The sequence below is a fragment of the Lithobates pipiens genome, unplaced genomic scaffold (assembly GCF_037356315.1).
Source record: "Lithobates pipiens isolate NorthernLeopardFrog02 unplaced genomic scaffold, aLitPip1_a1.2 Scaffold_8, whole genome shotgun sequence".
Classification (NCBI taxonomy): domain Eukaryota; kingdom Metazoa; phylum Chordata; class Amphibia; order Anura; family Ranidae; genus Lithobates; species Lithobates pipiens.
This window is the reverse complement of record NW_027507903.1, coordinates 168,238,843-168,260,005: the sequence shown is the minus strand read 5'-3', so window position 1 is coordinate 168,260,005 and position 21,163 is coordinate 168,238,843. Positions and strand designations below refer to the sequence as shown.

At 40.6% G+C, this 21,163-nt stretch overlaps 1 protein-coding gene across 1 annotated transcript in view; it reads right to left on the bottom strand.

Annotated features, from left to right (window-relative positions):
- Positions 1-21,163, bottom strand: part of SEMA3C (semaphorin 3C) — a 205,568-nt gene that overhangs the window by 25,624 nt on the left and 158,781 nt on the right. The window contains exons 13-17 of the mRNA XM_077473091.1: positions 16,116-16,204; positions 14,015-14,056; positions 11,790-11,947; positions 8,860-8,927; positions 3,686-3,816 (exon numbers count right to left, since the gene is read on the bottom strand). Of these exons, the coding sequence (XP_077329217.1) occupies positions 3,686-3,816; positions 8,860-8,927; positions 11,790-11,947; positions 14,015-14,056; positions 16,116-16,204 (488 nt within the window). The remainder of the gene's footprint in view (positions 1-3,685; positions 3,817-8,859; positions 8,928-11,789; positions 11,948-14,014; positions 14,057-16,115; positions 16,205-21,163) is intronic.

Below are 21,163 nucleotides of genomic sequence, written 5' to 3'. Positions count from 1 at the left end.
CACACCACCACTATCGTCACTGATCCCCCCACATCACCACTACTGTCACTGGTACCCCCCACACCACCACTACCGTCACTGATCCCCCACACCACCACTACCACCACTGATCCGCCCCACACCACCACTACCGTCACAGGTACCCCCCACACCACCACTACTGCCACTGATCCCCCCACACCACCACTACCACCACTTATCCGCCCCACACCACCACTATTGTCACTGATCCCCCCCACACCACCACTAACTGCCACTGATCCGCCCCACACCACCACTACTGCCACAGGTACCCCCCCACACCACCACTACTGCCACTGATCCCCCCCCACACCACCACTACTGTCACAGGTACCCCCCACACCACCACTACTGCCACTGATCCCCCCCACACCACCACTACTGCCACAGGTACCCCCCATGCCACCACTACTGCCACTGATCCCCCCCCACACCACCACTACTGTCACAGGTACCCCCCACACCACCACTACTGTCACTGATCCCCCCCACACCACTACTACCGTCACTGATCCCCCCCACACCACCACTACTGTCACTGATCCCCCCCCACACCACCACTACTGTCACTGATCCCCCCCACACCACCACTACTGTCACTGATCCACCCACACCACCACTATTGTCACTGATCCCCCCCACACCACCACTATCGTCACTGATCCACCCACACCACCACTACTGTCACTGATCCCCCCCCCCCACACCACCACTATCGTCACTGATCCTCCCCACACCACCACTACTGTCACTGGTACCCCCACACCACCACTACCGTCACTGATCCCCCCACACCACCACTACCACCATCACTGATCCGCCCCCCACAACACCACTATTGTCACTGATCCCCCCCACACCACCACTACTGCCACTGATCCGCCCCACACCACCACTACCGTCACAGGTACCCCCCACACCGCCACTACCGTCACTGATCCCCCCCACATCACCACTACTGCCACAGGTACCCCCCACACCACCACTACTGCCACTGATCCCCCCACACCACCACTACTGTCACAGGTACCCCCCACACCACCACTACTGCCACTGATTCCCCCCCACACCACCACTGATCCCCCCACACCACCACTACTGCCACAGGTACCCCATACACCACCACTACTGCCACTGAACCCCCCCCACACCACCACTACTGTCACAGGTACCCCCCACACCACCACTACTGTCTCAGGTACCCCCCCACACCACCACTACTGTCACAGGTACCCCCCACACCATCACTACTGCCACAGGTACCCCCCACACCACCACAGGTACCCCCCACACCAGCACTACTGCCACAGGTACCCCCCTACACCACCACTACTGCCACCGATACCCCCCACACCACCACAACCACTGCTGCCACTGATCCACCCCACAATGAACACTACTGCCACTGATCCCATCCCGCAACCACCATCCTTGCCACTGATACCATTCCCCTCCCCACCTCTCATCCCATCCCACCCTCCCAACCACCACCCTCACCACGGATCCCATCCTCCCACCACAACTGCCACACATTTCATACAATGCCCCCCACTGATGCCACTTATCCCCAACCATCACCCTTGCCACTCATCCCATTCAACCCCTCTACCACTGAGCCTACCTCCCTAACCACAACCCTTGCCACTCATCCCATCCCCCCTCACCGCTGCCACTCATCCCATCCCCCCTCACCGCTGCCACCCATCCCATCCCCCCCACCCAACCACCACTGCTGCCACTGATCCCACACTCCCCACCGCTGCCACTCATCCCATCTCTCCCTCACCACTGCCACTCATCCCATCCCCCACCACCGATGCCACTGATCCTATCCCTCCCCCACCACCACCACTGCCACTCATCCCAGGGGCGTAACTACAGGGATCACAATTGCATTAGCGCACATGTTGCCCCTGAACACCCGGATGGGGTGGGGGCATTTAGAGGAACAAATCCCCTCAATTTTTCTCCTGCAGCCACTAAAAGTCTGCATCTCCTCCTCTCGCTCTGATAGGCATTAAGTGGCTGCAGGAGGAAAATGGAGGGGATTTGTTCCCCCTTCTATCCAGGTCCTGTTGCCCCTGGGATCAGTGGGAAGGGCCCTGGCTGGAGGTCAGAGGGGCCCTCCATGGTTTCTTGCACCGGGGCCCTGAAGGTTCTAGTTACGCCACTGTTGCTAGGATAGGTAATCAGGAAATTCTAGCCAGCAGGACAGCAGAGAAAGTAATACAAATCCCAAAGAATATCTAAATCCTCCCACTTGATCCAAAGTTAAAAAAGAAGCAATCTGTTTAGGCAAACATAATTTATGTGTGTAAAGACTGCATACACTTGACTCTTTTCCACCAACCCAGTGTTATTTCTTACTCAGCATAAATCACCTGGTCTGACATATTATTTTTCAATATCAAGCTACTGTATCACTCCATCTTTTCTAAGGCAGGATAGTAAAATAATAGACATTACAAGGAAATATTCATTGACTTTGTTCTATTATACTTTTTCTGGCTCCACTTAACCCAGTGTGTAGTGTATAATGTTTCTCTCTGTTTTTCCACGGAGCTCTTTCTACAGAAGTGGTACCTGCCTGGCAGTTCTTTAATGCCATCCCAAATCCATTGCAAAACAAACTGTGACGTGTTGTGTATTTTGCATTAAAAAAAATCTCAATTGTTTGTTAGATTACAGAAAACAGCTAAATTAAAACTGGTGACAATATTTCACTGTACTTAGCATTCGCTAAAATATAATTTTAATCAAAACTTAGACACAGAGATTACAGCTCCAACCTCCCAGATCCACAATAAAGTGCTCATCCTAATGGAACTCACAGGTGCTGGCACTGCTCAAGATTGAGGAGAAAAATAATTCCTTGGATGGCCGCACATCAAAAAAAGACATCTTTATTGGCAAACAATTAAAATCCAAGTACAGTTACCTCATAAAAATAGGGAAAACAGGACAAATAGCCAACGAGGTTCACGCCCCATCATGGTGCTTATTCATAACTTTAATCAAAACTTCATACAAACAAAAAAGGCCATAAAAGATAAAAAGAAAAAAAAAAACAATACTCATCTTCAATCTAAAACTTCCCCCCACAGTACTTCTCATCTGCTGCTAGGTGTCCTCAGTCTTCTAGGTTGTTTGAAGGCCAGTAACATTTAGCCAACTTCCCCTGACAAGCTCAAAGCCTGTCAACACATGCCCTAAGGATGGCACGAGTTTATCTGCAGCTTGATGGCTAATTTTTTTAATTAAGAAGCTAAAAACACTCAGGTATAAATGGGCACTAAATCACTATGGCAGCTGCCACAGTGATCCCAAGATGAGGAGCCACTGTGGTTTCTCATCGTTTGCGGGGACCCAAACTGTCAGTAAAAACCATGATGGGAAGTCAGCAACCACACAGTGTTGGCTTTCAAAAGGAGAACATTTATGGGGTTCAGGGCAGGTAACTGATACTGATAACAAAGAAAAGACATTTGCTTCCCCTGATTTACCTAGTCTGCCCATTAGAATGCCTACAGCTGCCCCTCCTCTGGTAATGCTTGTGGTTAGCCTGTGAATATTACTTTGACTTGGTTTTTATTTGATTGGAATATGCTAAAAATGATAAATTATTCATCTTGGTTGAGCTGTATACTGTAGGACCATAACTCACCTCTTTCCTTCGGTCATTATCCTTTTGAAGCAGCCATCTGACAGAGGCCTGTGGAGATTTTGAACTGCACTCCAAGAAAGTTGTGTTATTTCTTACACCATACTGTACAATTTCTTCAGTGCTCCTGTAGCCTTATAAGAGTGAAAGAGAAGAAAACACTTCAAACCATGCCAGAAACATCACTTTTTCCAAATCTGTTAAATGTATTTAGCCATCTTGGACACAGCCAAAGGAAAAACATAAAATATAACGTAGCCACATCATTGGGTGCAAACCATTATGAGCTGGGCTGCACCTTGGGCTGTGGGCATACATCATCAATTATTACTGAATCATGACTTTATTCTGCAATAAATGAAATGTAAAGTGAAAAGCCAGGGGGATTGAAAATCGGAAACTATGCTCTATTTTCAGATTTTGTGGTAAATGACATTAACAAAAGTAATATTTTGCTTTCAAACTAAAACACTATCCAGTGACTAGTAAATAATGTAATTTCATTTAAAAAATCCCCTAAAAAAGATTCTATTTTTCATTAAAATGTGGAATATTTTGTGGATATTGGAAATAGTATACTACTGTGGTTATTATTTATTTTACAGTGGTTAGCAGTAGGATTATTGGCTTTTGGACTTTTGCATTGACTTACACTAAATATAGTAAGTGGCAACTGTACAGTCTACAAGTATTTGTATGCATTTCACTTGACCACATGAAGGAAACTATTCATGTGTACTAAGTTACATTTGCTTTATTTCTTATTTAGTGCTGATGGCAAATTCATGTTAGCAGTAAAATTGACAGTTTTAACTTACATTATAATTGACTATAACTGCACATAGTACATGTGACATGTCAGCTGCATCTTAAATTAGAATTCTAAAAATAAAAAGCAATTACTTATCTTGCTGTTCCGGCACACTGATTAGATATTTACTGCCACTGAAGTCATTCAACTTTAAGCAGACGTATACTTAAAATCGAAAGTTTGGCTGTCTTTCAAAAAACCATTAACACGGTTTAATGTGCCAAAAATATCTGTAAAAAGTTACACATATAATTCTCATTTATAAGCAGGAGAGCACTTCTGCACATATAACAGTGCCCAGACACTCTCTGTTTTCTGGCCTCACAGGAACCCATTAATGATGTCATTGATGATGTCATAAGGAACCAGGAATACTGCCTGGTGATGGCACGTAGCCATAAAGTACTGTGGAATGAATGAAAAAGTGGGCCTGAGCACAGCAAATGCCACATCACAACTGAATTGTCTTCTGTTGTTTGGAGAAAAAAGTTGCTGGAGTCTAGGTTCACATTCAGTGTCTTGCTGCACCATACTTGATATACTGATGGGAGATTTACAAAAACTGGTGCGCTCAGAATCTGGTGCAGCTATCCATGGTAGCCAATCAGCTTCTAACTTTAGCTTTGTCAGTAAAACCTGGAAGCTGATTGGTTTCTATGCAGAGCTGCACTGGATTGTGCACTATACAGTTTTAGTAAGTAAACCCCACTGTTTGTTTATACACTATATTCTTTATAAATATTTTTTGTCTGTACTCTGTTTCCATATAACAGTATAAAAATTTAAAAAATTAATAAAAATAAAATGAAAGTATTTTCAAACACCCAAAAAAAGTTTTCTATTCTTTTCTTCCTAAATACCAAAGTTCAAGGCAGGAAGGCATTTGCCATTATAATAGACATGTTTTCCAGCCAAATGTTGAAAACACTGCAATGTGGTATACCTAATTAAACATGGTTAACGTGTTCACCAGTGGTGGTCAACTGGAGCTCTTGATATTACCAAGAGTAACACATAATATTCAGGAAATCTAATGCTACATTTTGATTTTCAGAGACTGCACATATAAGTACAACAGGAGAGACCTTTAAAAACTGTAGAATTGTGACAGAAGATTATATGAGATTGCAGAATTGCTACAGAAGATGGTCAGAGACTACAAGCATACTATATAAGATAGAATAAAAAATAAAATATATCCCTGTGCTTGGTCTGAAACTACTGACTGCATCACCTGAAAAAACCCTGAATATCAGACTTGAGTTTCCTTTCCTGAGGACGCCTATACTATGGGGAAACGCAATGGGTGGAGCTGTATCTATGATGTCATCCTGCATGTATACACCTGCAGGTCCGTGCTTGGATATGTATATACCGCTTGGTGATTTCTTTATCATGTTAATGGAGCAGTAGTTTATTAAGTTGTATCATCTTACTGTACTATAAAGCTTCTCCTGTTGTTTACTCTTAAATGGTACATACGTTTGGGAGTCATCTGTGACTTATGAGAGCTGGCTTTTAATTTTCCATGTGGTGACACCATTGCTGCAACCTTCCTGTGGGGTCATCTGCCTAGCTGGAAGCCTTATGTTAGGAGCATCAGTTCTATGCATTGAAAAGGGCTTATGATCTCTATAGATTGAGATCATTTCTGTCCAGTAAGAGGCTCTGCATGTGGATAGCCCTTTGAACACAGGAGAACCTGTATTTGCAATTTTGGGAACTGAGCACTGTACATTTATGAACTTTCTTTAGTATTTCTTATTTTTATTTATTGATGCATAATTAAGAATTTTCATATCTTATGATCCACTATTAATTTGCAAGCATACAGTATAAGCACTTTGGTATTGCTGGAGTATTACTTCACTTGTGTTGTTTATACATTTGTATTGATATCTGGATTATTTATATTTTAGTTGTTTCTGATATTTATTTTCCAAAATATTTAAAGGGACATGCACGCTTTCTTTTTGTTCATTTTATACTACATGAGATGGTTAGAGACTACATAATGCTGGAAATGTCACATACCAGAGAATTACTACAGGAGGTAATCAGAGACTGTGGAGCTACTATAAGAGACAGTCAAGGCTTTACAATTACTACAGAAGGTATTTAGAAACTGCAATTCTTTAGAATTGTAGATTACTGCCATAACAGCCCCTTTTCTTCTATTCTGATTGCTGACTACTGGAGTCAGAATGCCACACAGTTTTTATCAAAGAACTGCAAGGGCACCATGAACATACACCAGGAAACATTGGGGGTTATTTACTAAAGGCAACTCCACTTTGCACTACAAGTGCACTGCAAGTGCACTTGGAAGTAAAGTCACTGTAGATCCTAGGGGGACATGCAAGGAAAATAAAAAAACAGCATTTTAGCTTGCACATGATTGGATGATAAAATCAGCAGAGCTTCACCTCATTTCAGAGCTTCCCCTCAGATCTACAGCGATCTATAGCGACTGCACTTACAAGTGCACTTGTAGTGCATAGTGGACTTGCCTTTAGTAAATCAACCCCATTGTGTATTTGTCTTTTTCACAAATAGGTGAAGAAAGGCATACACTCTGATATCTTTATTATACCGTATATGCATGTCTGGTGTGCCAAGCTGGAATCTTTTGGGGGAGGGGTTAGGAACACAATATTTTATTTCATTAAAACAGTTTAAGAAATAGCATAGCTTTAACAACACTTCAATGGCTGTAGCAATTTAGACCTCACATCCTTAGTATACAAGAAAAATACATTACACTGGGGTCTGTGTGGGTTTCCTCCGGGTACTCAGGTTTCCTCCCACACTCCAAAGACATGCAGGTAGGTTGGTTTCTGTCCAAAATTGGCCCTAGTATATGAATGGGGACCTTGGATTGTGGGCTCCTTGAGGGTAGGGACCAATGTGAGTGTGCAATGTACAGGGATATGGACAATTGTAGACACTCACTCAGGTTGAACTGGATGGACTGGTGTCTTTATTCAACCTTACTAAGTATGTAACTATTTCATGTGTTTTGGTAGCAGCTGCAGTTAACTGGGGTGCGGATCTCAATTTTTTTTTCCTTAATTTGGCATCCTGGGTGGGAAGGGATGAGGAGGAGGAGAAGAGTAGTTCAGATGCAAAAATGCTTGCTTTGCATGTTTACAGGAGCCTCCATTAATGTCTCTGGGGCCAGGAGTGCGACACTGCCCCAAAAAAGTAATGTACATTTTCAAGATTCAAGCTTCAATCAGTGTAGAGAAGTAAACAGTCACAATAGAAAATAATACAATTTTTGATGTGCGTGTTTTCATGTGCAAGGTAAATGCATGGAACAGCACAACAAAATGCTCAGGGGGAATAGGGGCTAAAGTGTATGTTAAAGTAATACAAAAGCCTTGTTTTTGTTAAAAAACAAAACAAAAAAAACACGGACCTTAGACAATGGAACTCAGAAAAAACATACAAGGAATCATAACATAATATGCTTGCCAATATAGTACAAGGTAGCAAAATGAAGCAATATCCACTCACATTTGTGGGAAGCTTCCTGATGACGTGTACAACACGAAATGCATAGAGGCTGTATGTCCGCTGTTTGCTGACGTCACATCTGGTCTTGCTGGCTTCCAAACCCCAGGCTTTGAAACTCATACTGCGGGGGACAGGACAGCGTGCAGAGGTACCCTAAGCCATACATGTTGGTGCTAACTTATAGCACACACAAATGTGAGTGTGTCTTGCTTCATTTACCTACCTTTTACCGTAGCATATTACGCTATGATTTCTCCTAGTTCCATTGTCTAAGAAAAAGGAGACCACCTTCATCCTCGAGAAACCCATCATTGATGTAAGTTTTTTTCAATTTCTAACTCTGGTGAGTTTGAATTTCTCATGCACGGTTTGAGGTGAAGCATCATTTGAAGGACATTTCATTTAATATTCAGTGTTTTCTTTTTTCACGGTGATTGGATTTCTTTTTGCTCTTTTCTCCTAGTGAGGTTATACCCATTTATTTAAAAACATTTTTGGAGATAAACTCACTCCTGATGTGGGATAGCAGATGATTTAATCAATAGTATTGATGTGTTGTAGGAGGTGATCACAATTACGGATATATTTTGCACAGTTGATATATAAGGCAGCACCACACTTTTTCATGTTTTTACTAATTTGAGTGGTTTATCCAGCTTCACTCAACTTTATTCACCAATTGTTTGGCACCACTTTTTGTCACCTTTAACTACACAACTAAGTCAGTAAACCTTGGTTATTTATGAGGGATCCACCTAGTGATTAGCTAACCAGTGAAAGTAATGTACATTATTATTTCAACATAGAACAATTATAAAAAGATAAATGAAGAGAATGTGTTATGCACCTTTCAAGTTATAGCCACGGCACTGGGTAACTGGATTTCCATGTTTTATGTCCTGTCTTCTACTTCTTCTACAACACAGAAAAACAATTCAAGATTCATTAATATTCTAGACACAGATATACATTTCCAAAAATACAAAGAGCAATTTATATAACAAAAAAAACGATATATTTTTTGTGCATATTACTGGCAGTTTCACATGCAAACACAGTTACCAAACCTCAGTAAAACTTAAGGTACTTTTGTTGGCTTCCTATAACTCACAGCTACAGCCATTATGGTTAAACTTTAGTCACATGGCCACAGCTCGGAGCAATTATTGTGAATACTGATGCATAAGCTACTGTGGTATGATAGCCAAGCACAGTGGCATATATTAAAGGAGTAGCATGTTTTAGCAGTACAATGTGACAACTGATATTTCTATACATATTCTCTACATTTTCTTAGTACAGGTTTCTTCAAAGGATTGGGGGCTTAAATGTAGGTGTTAAATATACGGTTAAGGCTAGAAAGGGAGATAAAATAAAGTATTAGGATTAGGATACGTGTTAAGGGCTATGTTAAGTTCTATCTTAGAAGTTTGGGGATCCAATATAAGGGCTAAGTTTAGGGTTATGTGATAGGCTAAAGCCCGGTATGCGTGGCACGCGTGTACCGCTGTTTGTTCAAGAGAAGCTGGTCTAACAACCAGCTTCTGATGAACGGCCTTGTTGGAAACCAGCATTCAATTAGCACTCTCAGGCAATGGCTGCAAGCACTGATCAGTGTATTTTGATGGGGGGGAGGGGGGGGGGGGGCGGCGTATCAACCCTTTGAATACATAAGTACAGCAGAAAAGATCCATGCCGCACACATTATTGCATTGAGGAAGGGATCAGTGAGTTTTTTTTTGCTCACCCTTCTGTGTTGAGCACAAAAAAAATGTGTAGACTCAAATTAAAGTTAAGTGTGGAGGATTCAAATTCTGTGTTAATTTACAGCATGTCTTGAAATTATAGGTGGCAAGATAAATGGGTTAATGTAAAGTAGGTTATTGTAAAGATTAGGAGGTGGTAGAGTTAATGGTTTAGGAAAGGATTAGTGTTTGAGGTGACGGTTGGAGTGGAAAATCTGTGCTTGTATAGAAATTGAAGCTTGGTGCCAAGTGTACTTCACCACAGTCCTGGAATCAAAACGTAACATATTAAATATTCTTAGAAATTCTTAGAAATTAGCAGTTACTAGATATTTAGTCCCACGTCTCTATTTCTCTGTAGCTACACACAATGAAACAGTAAGGGGCCAATTTATAACATATATCTATAACATTTTCTGAACATTTGCGGAAGCATAACAAATAATTTCCATTATGTTTGTAATATGTGTTTTAGTTTCCTTGTTGCAAATGTAACAATCCCAAACATTCCATGCTAAGAGAAAAATAACTTACGAACATTTGAACATACAAGTTGATAGGCAAAGAACATTTGACCAACAGGGGACATATCATAAGGTAAACTTCTGCACTGCATGCAGTCTTTGGAATCTCTTATGCAAATGGCTGAAAGAATTGGCATTCCCCCAGCTGAATGAACCTCCAGCTGGTATTATTACCACTGCTAAATGTGACAGCTTCCTCCTGTTTGTTAGAGAGTCAGCATCCAAACAACCAATGACTCAACCCTGCCTGGCACATTCAGCTGTCAGGCAGGGATTCCCAATTGACAGGTAAATGTAAACAAACAGCGGGAAGAGTGTAAAAAACATCATACCAAGCCCTTTGGTTAGCCTGGTGTAGGTTTTAAGAGAGGGCCCTATGAAAAAAAGCAAAAAACAAAAAGAAGGCACCCCCCCTGAAACTCCATACCAGATCATTTGAGTTTGGTATGGATTTTAAGGGGAAAACTCATGAAAATGAAAAGTGTGAGGTTACCCCAAAATCTATTCTAGGTCCTTATCCAAGCGTGCAGCCTGGGTGTTCTGGAAAGGGGTCGACAAATGGGCCCTCCCTGTATGAACCATACCAGCATGATGAAGGCGGGGTGGAGGGTTATGGTTTAAGGCTTAATGGAATAATACCACTACTAAATGTTTTGCTGTAGAATCCGGAGGTTGTTTTATCAGGCCTAGCACCCATTTGTTTGGCTGTTCGCACAAAATTCCCCATAGACGGGACACAGTACATGAGACTTCTTCATGATATGTTCTCTGTTGGTTGATCTTAGCCTATTAAGTTTCATCGTCAAATGTTCTTAAGCTATTTTTTATCTTAGCTTCGAATGTTAGCAGTTGTTACATTTACTCAGTGAAATTCAACAGGGAAACTACTACACATATTACAAACATTATAGGAATTATTTGTTACGCTTGCAAGAATGTTGAAATAATAATTAATAGATTGCCCCCTAAAAGTATTGCTAGATTACTGGCCTAGCATAGTAATTGTATAGACTGAACATGACCAAAATTTCCAATTATCAAACTGTTGCTTTGTCTATGAGTAAGTTTGTTGCCCATTGTGCTATCATTTGACTGTTGTCAGACTGCATAACACTTGCTAGCAGCTTTCCAGCAAACGCTTTCTGATTGGTCTGAAAATGTAGATTATTCAGTAGAGGGGTAGAGCCACCCAAATCTCTTAAAAACCCCATCTTTCCCAAAATCCACCATGGATAAGTACAATCATGTCATAGAGAGAGTGCAGGTTCAGCAGTATAGTGTCATCTTTTTTTTACCCAGCTACTTCTGGTTTCTCCATAGGAATATTTTCAGTTAATGGCAAAGAACCCTCACAGCACTAGGTCTCATGTCACTGCTATAACTTCCTAATCTTATAAAACTGAATTCATTGTTAAACAAGAATGATGATAATTTTTGAAAACTGGGTCATACAGTAGTTAGATTGATCATAATGTTGCTTAGATGAATATTGCCTACTATTTGCTCACCTTTTCCCTGATGGATAAAACCTGGAACAATCCTTTCCATCCCAAGCACAGTAGGGATCCCTGGCAAGGCAGCAGTCGGCACAGGCAGTTCCATAGATATGGCAGCGATGTAAAGATACTTGAGCTACTCCCTCTTCTGAACTGACATACAGTTGTTGCTGTGAAAATATAAATTGGATTTTTAAACAAACCTTGTTTTACTATGGCATAATAATAAAATAAAAAAACTGGTATAGGACAGCTCAAGTTCCACACCTTTGTAAGAACACTTGGAAATTCCTAATCCAATATTTGAGCCAAAGATATCTAAAAATAAGTAAAGTATTCCCACTACATATGTTTTAACAAGACCACAGTCTATTTGCCACACAATCACAGCTTTATTTCCCATCAGTTCTTTTTTTGTTTTTGCCATCTGTGTCCCATTGGAAGATTTCCATTCTATTATTTTTCTGGGAAACACACAATTTGGCATTTTCTTTTAATTTTAATGGTAAACAGGACAGATAGAAAGGGTGAATCTCCCTAATGGGGGCACAGACAGCAATAAAAAAACTTACAGGTGTTCTAATCCACCTCTACTCTACACAAAACTAAAAAAAGTTTTTCCTTTAGTTATACTTTAAGTAAATCAAACCCAAGGATTTCCCTATTTCCATATTTAGCTTTCTAAGTATTACTGTTGAGAGAACAGATCCAAAAAACAGAGACTACTCTGGGGTTGTATCAGGGTGATGCCTACAGCTGCATATATCACCCCGGTTCAGTTTTTTAGGACAAACGGTCTGCTTTCTTGGGATAACAACCAATGCAGCTAGCGGCCTCTCAGCTGTTATCCAAAGGAGGGGGGGCGTCCTCCCTTCCTGGAGTTAAATACCACATACCTGGACCACTACTTAATTGCCACATGAATTTAATTCTTTATTTCCTTCTGTGCATTGGCTTTAACCATTTTTCATCCTATATTTACTGACAGTTTTGAGCGTCTTGTGGAAAATACCACAGTGAATTCACAATTTCTGAAACTCATGCAATATTTAGGGAAAATGTGTCCGGACACCTAAATGCCACATGTGAGATGCTTCTGTGAATGGAGCCCAATATTCTTTATATAAATAGCCAGCAGGAACTAGTTTTCTATTTTGACAGTGTTTTCTCAAAGCATATCTAGATAGCAGCTGTGTAAATGCAGTGTAAAAATGTACTTCCTTCACTTTATTGACTGAAACATTTTAATGATATACATCAACTGATATATATCAATAAAATGATATATATCAATAAAATCACATTGACTGACCAATTTATTGATATTTTTCTTTACAGTATTGATAGAGAACAGAATATGTTTGAACAAGTGAAAATTCAAAACTACTTTAGTAATCGTTACTGACCCAACATTTTAAATGTGCCGAAAATGATATGAATATTTCCTATTAAAAGGGGAATCCAGCCTTCTGCTACCAAAAGGCATCTCCTTGTCAACTCCCAAACACTCCTGTTTTTTTTTTTTTATAATAAAAAAAACTCCATACTTACCTTTTTCCCAATGTTCTAGCTGATCCGGTGACCTCACAGTAGCTTCCTTTTCTTCTCGGTAATGGCATGCATTCCTCTAGGACTGAGCAGCACTCGTGTAATAACATATCCTGGAGTACAGAAAGCCTAGCCAGCAAGATGGTGCTCTCCCTAGGGGATTTATAAAGAACAGGCTGGGCATACAGCAAATGGGCAGAAAGATTTGGCTCTTGTTCTGCCCAGAGAGGCCTGCTGGAGCTGGTCCAAAATGGGAAAGCCAGGGACAGCGATGAAGTGTGTAGAGGATAAGTTAAACATGGCAATGCCTTTTTAATATGGGGCGGGGGAAGATAAAACAAAAATAGTAATAATAACGTATTATAATATAGCTGGGGGAATTAATATTTTCAAGCTCAAACTGTAATTATAGTCTTACAGTTACTGGCAAAATGAATTTAATCTGTCACTAGTCTTCATTAAATAAATAGAACCTTGGAGTTGTGTAACACTAAGCTTGTGGCTACAGCTCCCACTTCAAATTAGATAAAGCTGTGCTGAGAAAGAGCCATACATGGAATTATGAAACATCCAACATCAAGACAAGTAATATGACTTTCATGCTATACAGTTCAGCTGCAAGTGTTGTACACCTCGTAAAAATAAATGCGTATCCCAAGTTCAGTTTGAGTCAGGTTAAGGAGCATTACCTTTTTTGAAGAAATCTTCATGGAGGTTACTGGAGATTGACTCTAAAGATTGAGAAAAAAAACACTCTAGTGAGAAATAAATCCACATGTCAATAATTTTCTAAATGAAAGGAGGTTATGTCCCTATCACAACTTTAAAATAACAATAATAGGCACTGTGTACTCATATGACAGTAAGGGATTGTGCACATGGGCCTAAAAAAATATGCCTATGAATCTTGCAGCCACTGGAACTCTAGGGGACTCCAGCCCCCCCCATCACAGCAATAAAAAATGCAGAGCAGCTTACAAGGAAGAATCCTAGGCTTTCAATGAAGGATGTATACAGTTCAAGCTGCCTACATCCTAGCAACAATGTCAGGGGAGGTGATGATCCTTGTATACATTACATTATGGGCTATTCTTAAGGCGATCAGTTCCCAACCCTTCACATTTAGGACAAGGGGGGGGTGAAGTCCACTCTACTCAGTGTCATGCGCTGATATTTTTATAGTGCATGAACAAACATAGGGGGATGGACCAGAATTATTTAGGGTGTTGTGGACCCCAATCAGGTCAGCTCTAATGGCCAGCGGGAGAAGCCATATATGCCTCTGTAAATATTTTGATTAGCCAGCGCCAATCCAATTTTACTCAGGCAGAAATAGCTACCGATTGTGGACTTAATGCGGATCTTACTGCCTACAAGCAACTGACATTGATGAGCAATAACAATCTTGACAAAGATACAAACACTTTCTCATATTGCATAAAACTTACAAAACCTTTGAGTGGTGCCAGACATTAAAGTGGTTGTAAACCTTCACAGTATAGTGACAGTATAGTGACCTTAGTGGCCTTAGGTGATACACAGAGATTAAACAAATCCTCCTACATAAGTTGCACCTGTTTATCTGCAGTCTCCTCCTCTACATCCATTCAAAGTGCAGAATTTTATTAAGCTTGTCTAAGCTGTCAGAAAAAAAGGGAGCGGAGCACTGAAATCACACTCTGCAGAGCTCAATGAGGAGAGTTCTGAGAGCTGATTGGAGGGAAGGGGCACACCCCTTTTAGCCCTCATACACACGGTCGGACATTCCGACGGAAAATGTCCGTTCGGACCGTGTTGTCGGATATTCCGGCCGTGTGTGGGCTCCATCGGACTGTTTCCCTCTGAATTTCCGACCGACAAAGTTTTAGGGCTGGGCTATAAAATCTTCCGACAACATGATCCGATCGGACTTTGTCCGATCGTTTGTAGAGAATTCCAATCGGACAAAGTGCCACGCATGCTCAGATCAAATTCCTAGACCAAAGCTATTGGCTACTAGCCTGAATGTAGTCCTGGCGTAATGAAATAATGTCATCACATTACGAACGATCAAATTTTCCGACAACTTTGTCCGACCGTGCGTATGCAACACCAGTTTCGGACAAAATCTGTCGGACAAAATCCGATGGATTCTGTTGTCGGAATGTCCGACCGTTTGTACAAGGGCTTAGACAGCACACAGGAACAGAGCTGAGGTTGTCGGTCAGCTGGAGACCCCTCCCCTGTCACCTTTTTTCTCTTTGTGTCAGAAAAACGTGTCAAAGGTAACTCATGCAGGTAGCAGAAGCACGAAACAGCAGACAGAAATGACATTTAATGTTTTGGATTGAGACAAGTACACACTGTAGGATATGCTTTGCTCATAGTTCATGTCTGAAGTTAACAACCACCTTAAGGGAACAGTTTTAAATTTTATATAAAGATACATCACATCACGGAAGCAGATGTTTACATCACTGACAATGGGTACCTCATTTGGCATGAACAAAATAAATAACAATATCACAATAAAACAATGTGAATCAGATTTCAGGGACAGCCATCTAAGAGAAGAATTGTTGTTTGTGAACCTGCAAAGGCTATACACAGGGATAGCTGAATTTATCTTGTCTGACATTAGGTCTGAATATGCTCACTGTGGTCATAGTTGCAGTTTACCAAACATTATGTTATTTCGAGGCTGGTTTCTTGTAAATGAAACACCATTTCTATAGTGTAATTTACAATGCCCAGATTGTCAGATCAAAGCTATATGTAAACACTTTTTAGAAACAGAAGCTTGTGCCAAACCTTGAAAACCTCCAGCTCTTCCAGAATCAGCTCGCTGCTTGTGGAGCTATTACCAGGGAGGACAACCACTTTCTGTACTGTTCCCTTGTCTAGAAGTGAACATATTAAAGAAAAAAATTGTTTAAATCACAAAACATGCAGGTTACAATTTCAATTATGTTTACATACTTTAAAGGTTCATAGAGGTGGGATGTGGCAGTGTGGTTACCTACATTTGCTTTATCCATTCAATTATGCTAATGCCACTGGCCCAATACAAGGAAAAGGCAGACAATACATTATCTTTTTAAGCATTTTTTTTTTTTTTTGCATTCAAACCTACCTTGGACTAAAAGGAATTCTACATTTTTGTTGAATGTTAAGCTGGCCATAGATGTGTAGAATTTTGAACAAAAATTCTTGGGAAAAGAATGTTCTAAGAAAGTTCATTCGGTTTTCCCAATAATTAGTAGGTCAAACCAATGTTTGTTTTTGACCGCTGTGATGATAAAATTCAAAGGAGCAGGATGGACATTTTTTCTCGAGCAAAGGACTTTCTAATAGTGTATTTTAAAGACTTTGCCTAAGAATTTTCGTTTAAATTCTATCCATCTATGGCCAGCTTTAGTACTGATGTTAAAGTAGTTTTGTGATATTTAACTAACATGAATGTGTATAGTAACTGAACTATGTAGAATGTCCCCATATATCCTAAACACTCTAGCCTCTCACATTGTCATGCCTGATACAACAGCTTAAATTATGTTGCTTGTTACTCTGCTCTACCTATCTTACACTCTATGCTATGCAGCCTATGAAATCCTATCCTTTCTATCTTCTATCCAACCTATCCTCTCCAAAACTATACTATAAATGCTACTGTTACTTTTTCATTGGTGAATTATGTCTTCAATCTTGAATTGCACTGAACAGAGCATGCTCTAGTAGTACAATCCCACCTCCAGCACACAAAATGATTACCCCCTCTATCTATTCCCCAGCACACATATTCTCCTGTTTCTCTCCCAAAGACTACTCACTGTGCAGTACACACAGTCTAACAGCACACAGACATTACTCACTGAGCCCTGACACTAAGAACAGAGGTCCCATGCTCAAAGTGAAGCAAAGCTTAGCAGCCTATTCTCCTAACAGAAAGAAAGTTTCTAATCACTTTTTAGTAATTGTGTTGGAAAAGGAAGGAAGGCTGGTTTGTATGTGAAAGTCTGTAGTCTAGGAATATGTATGCGGTTTAGGACTGTGTGTATGTGTGTGTATTTCGGCAGGATTGTGTATTTAATAAAGGAGAAGTATGGCCAAAGTATTTTTGGCTATGTTTCTTCTGTAGATGACAGGAGTGCATTTAGTTCTGCATTCATGTGACCCGTTTTCAGCTGACAGAGGGCTACAGTCTGCTGTAGGCTGACTATACAGAACTGGTCCAGGCTCTGAAAAGATCCACCCAGAAGTCTGGAACAACAGGTGGCTCAGAATCTCAGAGATCCACTGAGAGCCTGAGCCATCTGCTTCACAGCCTGGCCCTCCAGTGAGCATTGGTTCTCTGCAAGCTGAAGACCGAGAGCTGAGCGATCAGTGGTGTTTGGCTCAGTTCTTGGTCTTAGTGGCGATAGCTGCAGTTGGGATCGATGTATGTCTTTTTTTGCGATTCCCACGCTTCTCTTTTAAAGAATTGTATGTGGCCCAGTTTGCCTTTGGTTCCCCCACTGTTGGCCCTAGGTTTGCAATGTCTGCATTTAAAGCAGCTTTACCTCCTTACCAACCATTGTCCATACTGTGTGCCTTCCCCGATCCTTTACTGAAATGTGCTCTGCTCCACCTCTATAGCTCTAAAAGTTCTCCTCGCAGGTGAACTCACTTATTGCGTTTCACGAAATCTCCCACTGAGTGTTATATCAGCTAGTATGACTGCATATAATCTTCCACCAACTATTACATTGATTAATGCCACGGTGTAATCTGTTATGCCAGCTTTTACACTGATTTCTGTCAGGGTATCTAATCTATCTCATAATGACTAATATCACTGTCCTGAATTTCTCACCAACTGTCAAACCGACTGATCTCACTGTATATAGTGTGCCTAGCAACTATTGCACCTACTAATAGCTTATACCTACCAATGTCAATGTACACAATATATTACCAACCAGTAAAAGTATACCTGTTTGCTGTTTGGGCATAGAGGATCAGGCACCCTTTATCCAAGGGACACCTCTAGGTGTGGTCTGCATGCTCTCATGAGATGTATGTTTCATGAAACATGGAAAACATAAAAGCCCACGATTTTGATCTTTTTTCTACCAAACAATGTCTCTTTTACACTAATGACAGCCTGAAGTTCTGCAAGCTCCCATTTGATGCATGATTCCTAATCTGATTTCAGGTCTGTTGTTTTCTTCAGGCCACATGCACACTGGGAGTTTAGCTCTTGTGCATCCAATCTCATAGTCTTCCTGTGCCCAGGCAAAGTCTATGACAGGCTGAAATATGCTATGGCTAGCCAGTGAGCACATATGTCCCTAAACCCATAAGGCCCTTAATATCACTCAGTACAGCATCCAGCACTATCCAGCCGCAGTGAATTTCAGTCTGTCATAGACTTTGACAGGCTGCAGGAAGCCGAGCTGGATGTACCTGTGCCAGAATTGGAACAAACAGGGGCTAAATGGCATGCATGTGGCCTCAAAGTGGATTTTTTTGTGATATTCCATACAGCAGTAATCAACTCATCAAACATAACATTGATCCTATAACATATACATTTACACAAAGAAAAAAAGCACAATCAACAACCCGCACGCGACTCCAAACATGGCCCCATTCATGACCAGGCACACATTTGCAAGTATGAATAGTGTATACATTGAAACAAATGTTGCTTTGGGGGCTGGGACTTCCTAGTCTTCCCAGCTGTGTAGTATCTGTATTTTCATGCTGATGTATCTGAACCCTATTGATACTGAGTTTACACAATAACTGCAGACAAACAGAGCTGACACAGTTTACTTGGCACCAGGCTATTCAAATCAAAGCCTCCTGTAAGTTTTGGATTTGCTCCACCTGTGATTTTGGCAGCACTGCACTTCTATTCTTTTACCGTATTAGTCCACCATCTTCAAATTGTCAGAAACTGTATAAACTAAGCTAGCCTTGCTTGCTGGTGTAAAATTGGAACAGCATATTCCAAGTGTAAAAGAAGAAGAATTTTCTTCTCTTGTGATATTTTGTTATGTTAACATGCCAATTGCTACATATTTTAACAATATACTATATTTTGTTTGAGGGTCCTGTTTCATTGCAGAAATATAATTGCCATAAACTATAAGACCAGAAAATGCTGTTTACTTAGTAACTGTCCCTATTTGTGTAATTCGGTATAGTTAACAGTATTTATGGATTAACACAAACCCAAAAGGTTTTGGCATTTCAGAATCTTACTACTAGATTTACATTCTGGAAATTGGATTAGGATACTGCCTAGTTGGCAAGCTACAACACTAATACACTGCTGTCTTACTAGAAAAGACTGTTTAAACTTTCTATATTTCTTTTACATAACAGTGTCCATGTATGCCTGACTTATGCTGAAAACACTACATTTGTTAACAGATACTAGACAGTTCCATTATACTTGGCACACTGCATACCATTATTATGGGGGTACCCTTCAAGTCTATTTCCTTTTAGGTGTCGAAAGAAGCATACATTTCTTTATGCTTGTTCACGGGGTGTAAACAGTGTGGTGTGAAAGATTCCTATTGCATTATTCAAGCTTGTGTATTTTAGACTTTTCGGAAAATTCTGTCCACCTCTAGTGTCAGAGTTTGCACTGGTGCAAGGGTTTTATAGATCAAGTACCCCTTGCACATACCGTTTTGCACCCACTACAGACACACCTGGGTCTCTAGAGAGCAAGAAGCTCTCAACAAATAAAATAACCCAACCAATGGACACCAAAAATAAGTGATAAAGGTGTCCTGTGGGGTATCTCCTAGCTATTCTAGCAGCCCTGACTATTTTGGCATATTTGAGAAACCATCTAAAATGTATTGGTGGACATGTTAGATCATGTAATTTCCACAGGCCATGATAGGAGTTCTCAAACACCTCAAGCATTGCTAATATATAGAGTCTTTCCATGACCATGATATTTTAGGAAGTTCACAGGTAGTAGTGGTGGCCATAAGACATTTCTGTATGATCAAAGTGGCATTGTGGATACTGGTGTTTGGAACAAAGTGCCTAGGAGTGCCTGTTATTTCCAAAGTCTTGGTTTCCAGTTCTTGTACTGAAAAGATAGAGCAAACCTGAAAAAGTAGTACAGGTGTGGAATAAATGGTTCTATATATAGGATGCACGTGTTACATAACCCTGGGTCTGCCCACTATTCTTACATGAAAAATAAACCTATTTTTATTACATAAATTATAATAGGTTAAAGGGTTAGTTTCCTAAAATGATATCTAATTTTTACCTAAAAGTCTGAGAGTTAAACCCTCTATACTTCCAAAAATTTGATTATTTTCTACCCCTTGTTTAAAATATATATTTGACGAAAACATAATTCTTCTACTTTCTCTTTCTACTTTATAGCATCAAAATACATTATTAATCATTTGTGTGTAAAAATCCTGTGTGTTCAAGTGGCTTCTTTGGAAGAAAAGAGATCATGAGAGCTTTTGCAGAACACATAGCTTGTCATCACTTGATAAATGTAAGTGAGAATAGATGGAGTTTATATGAAGCCTTTTTCGCTTGAACCTCTTTGTGATAGCAATTCCATAAAATTTAAACAGTATGACACAGTCTGGTCCAACAGTAAAAAGTTATCCAATAGGAATGTTAAGCCTAGCAGTGTCTTAATGCTTTGGCACACAGTAATAAACATGCCTAGCTAGCTATAAAGCTAATGTAGCTGAAGATGGGAAATACACTCTACACATAATTCTATATCACTGCCATGGATTACAGCAGAAAAAGCTTAAGGCCTTCTGTGATTAACTGCATTATATAAATGAGTAGCCAATACTAACATTGTTTTTATTGCG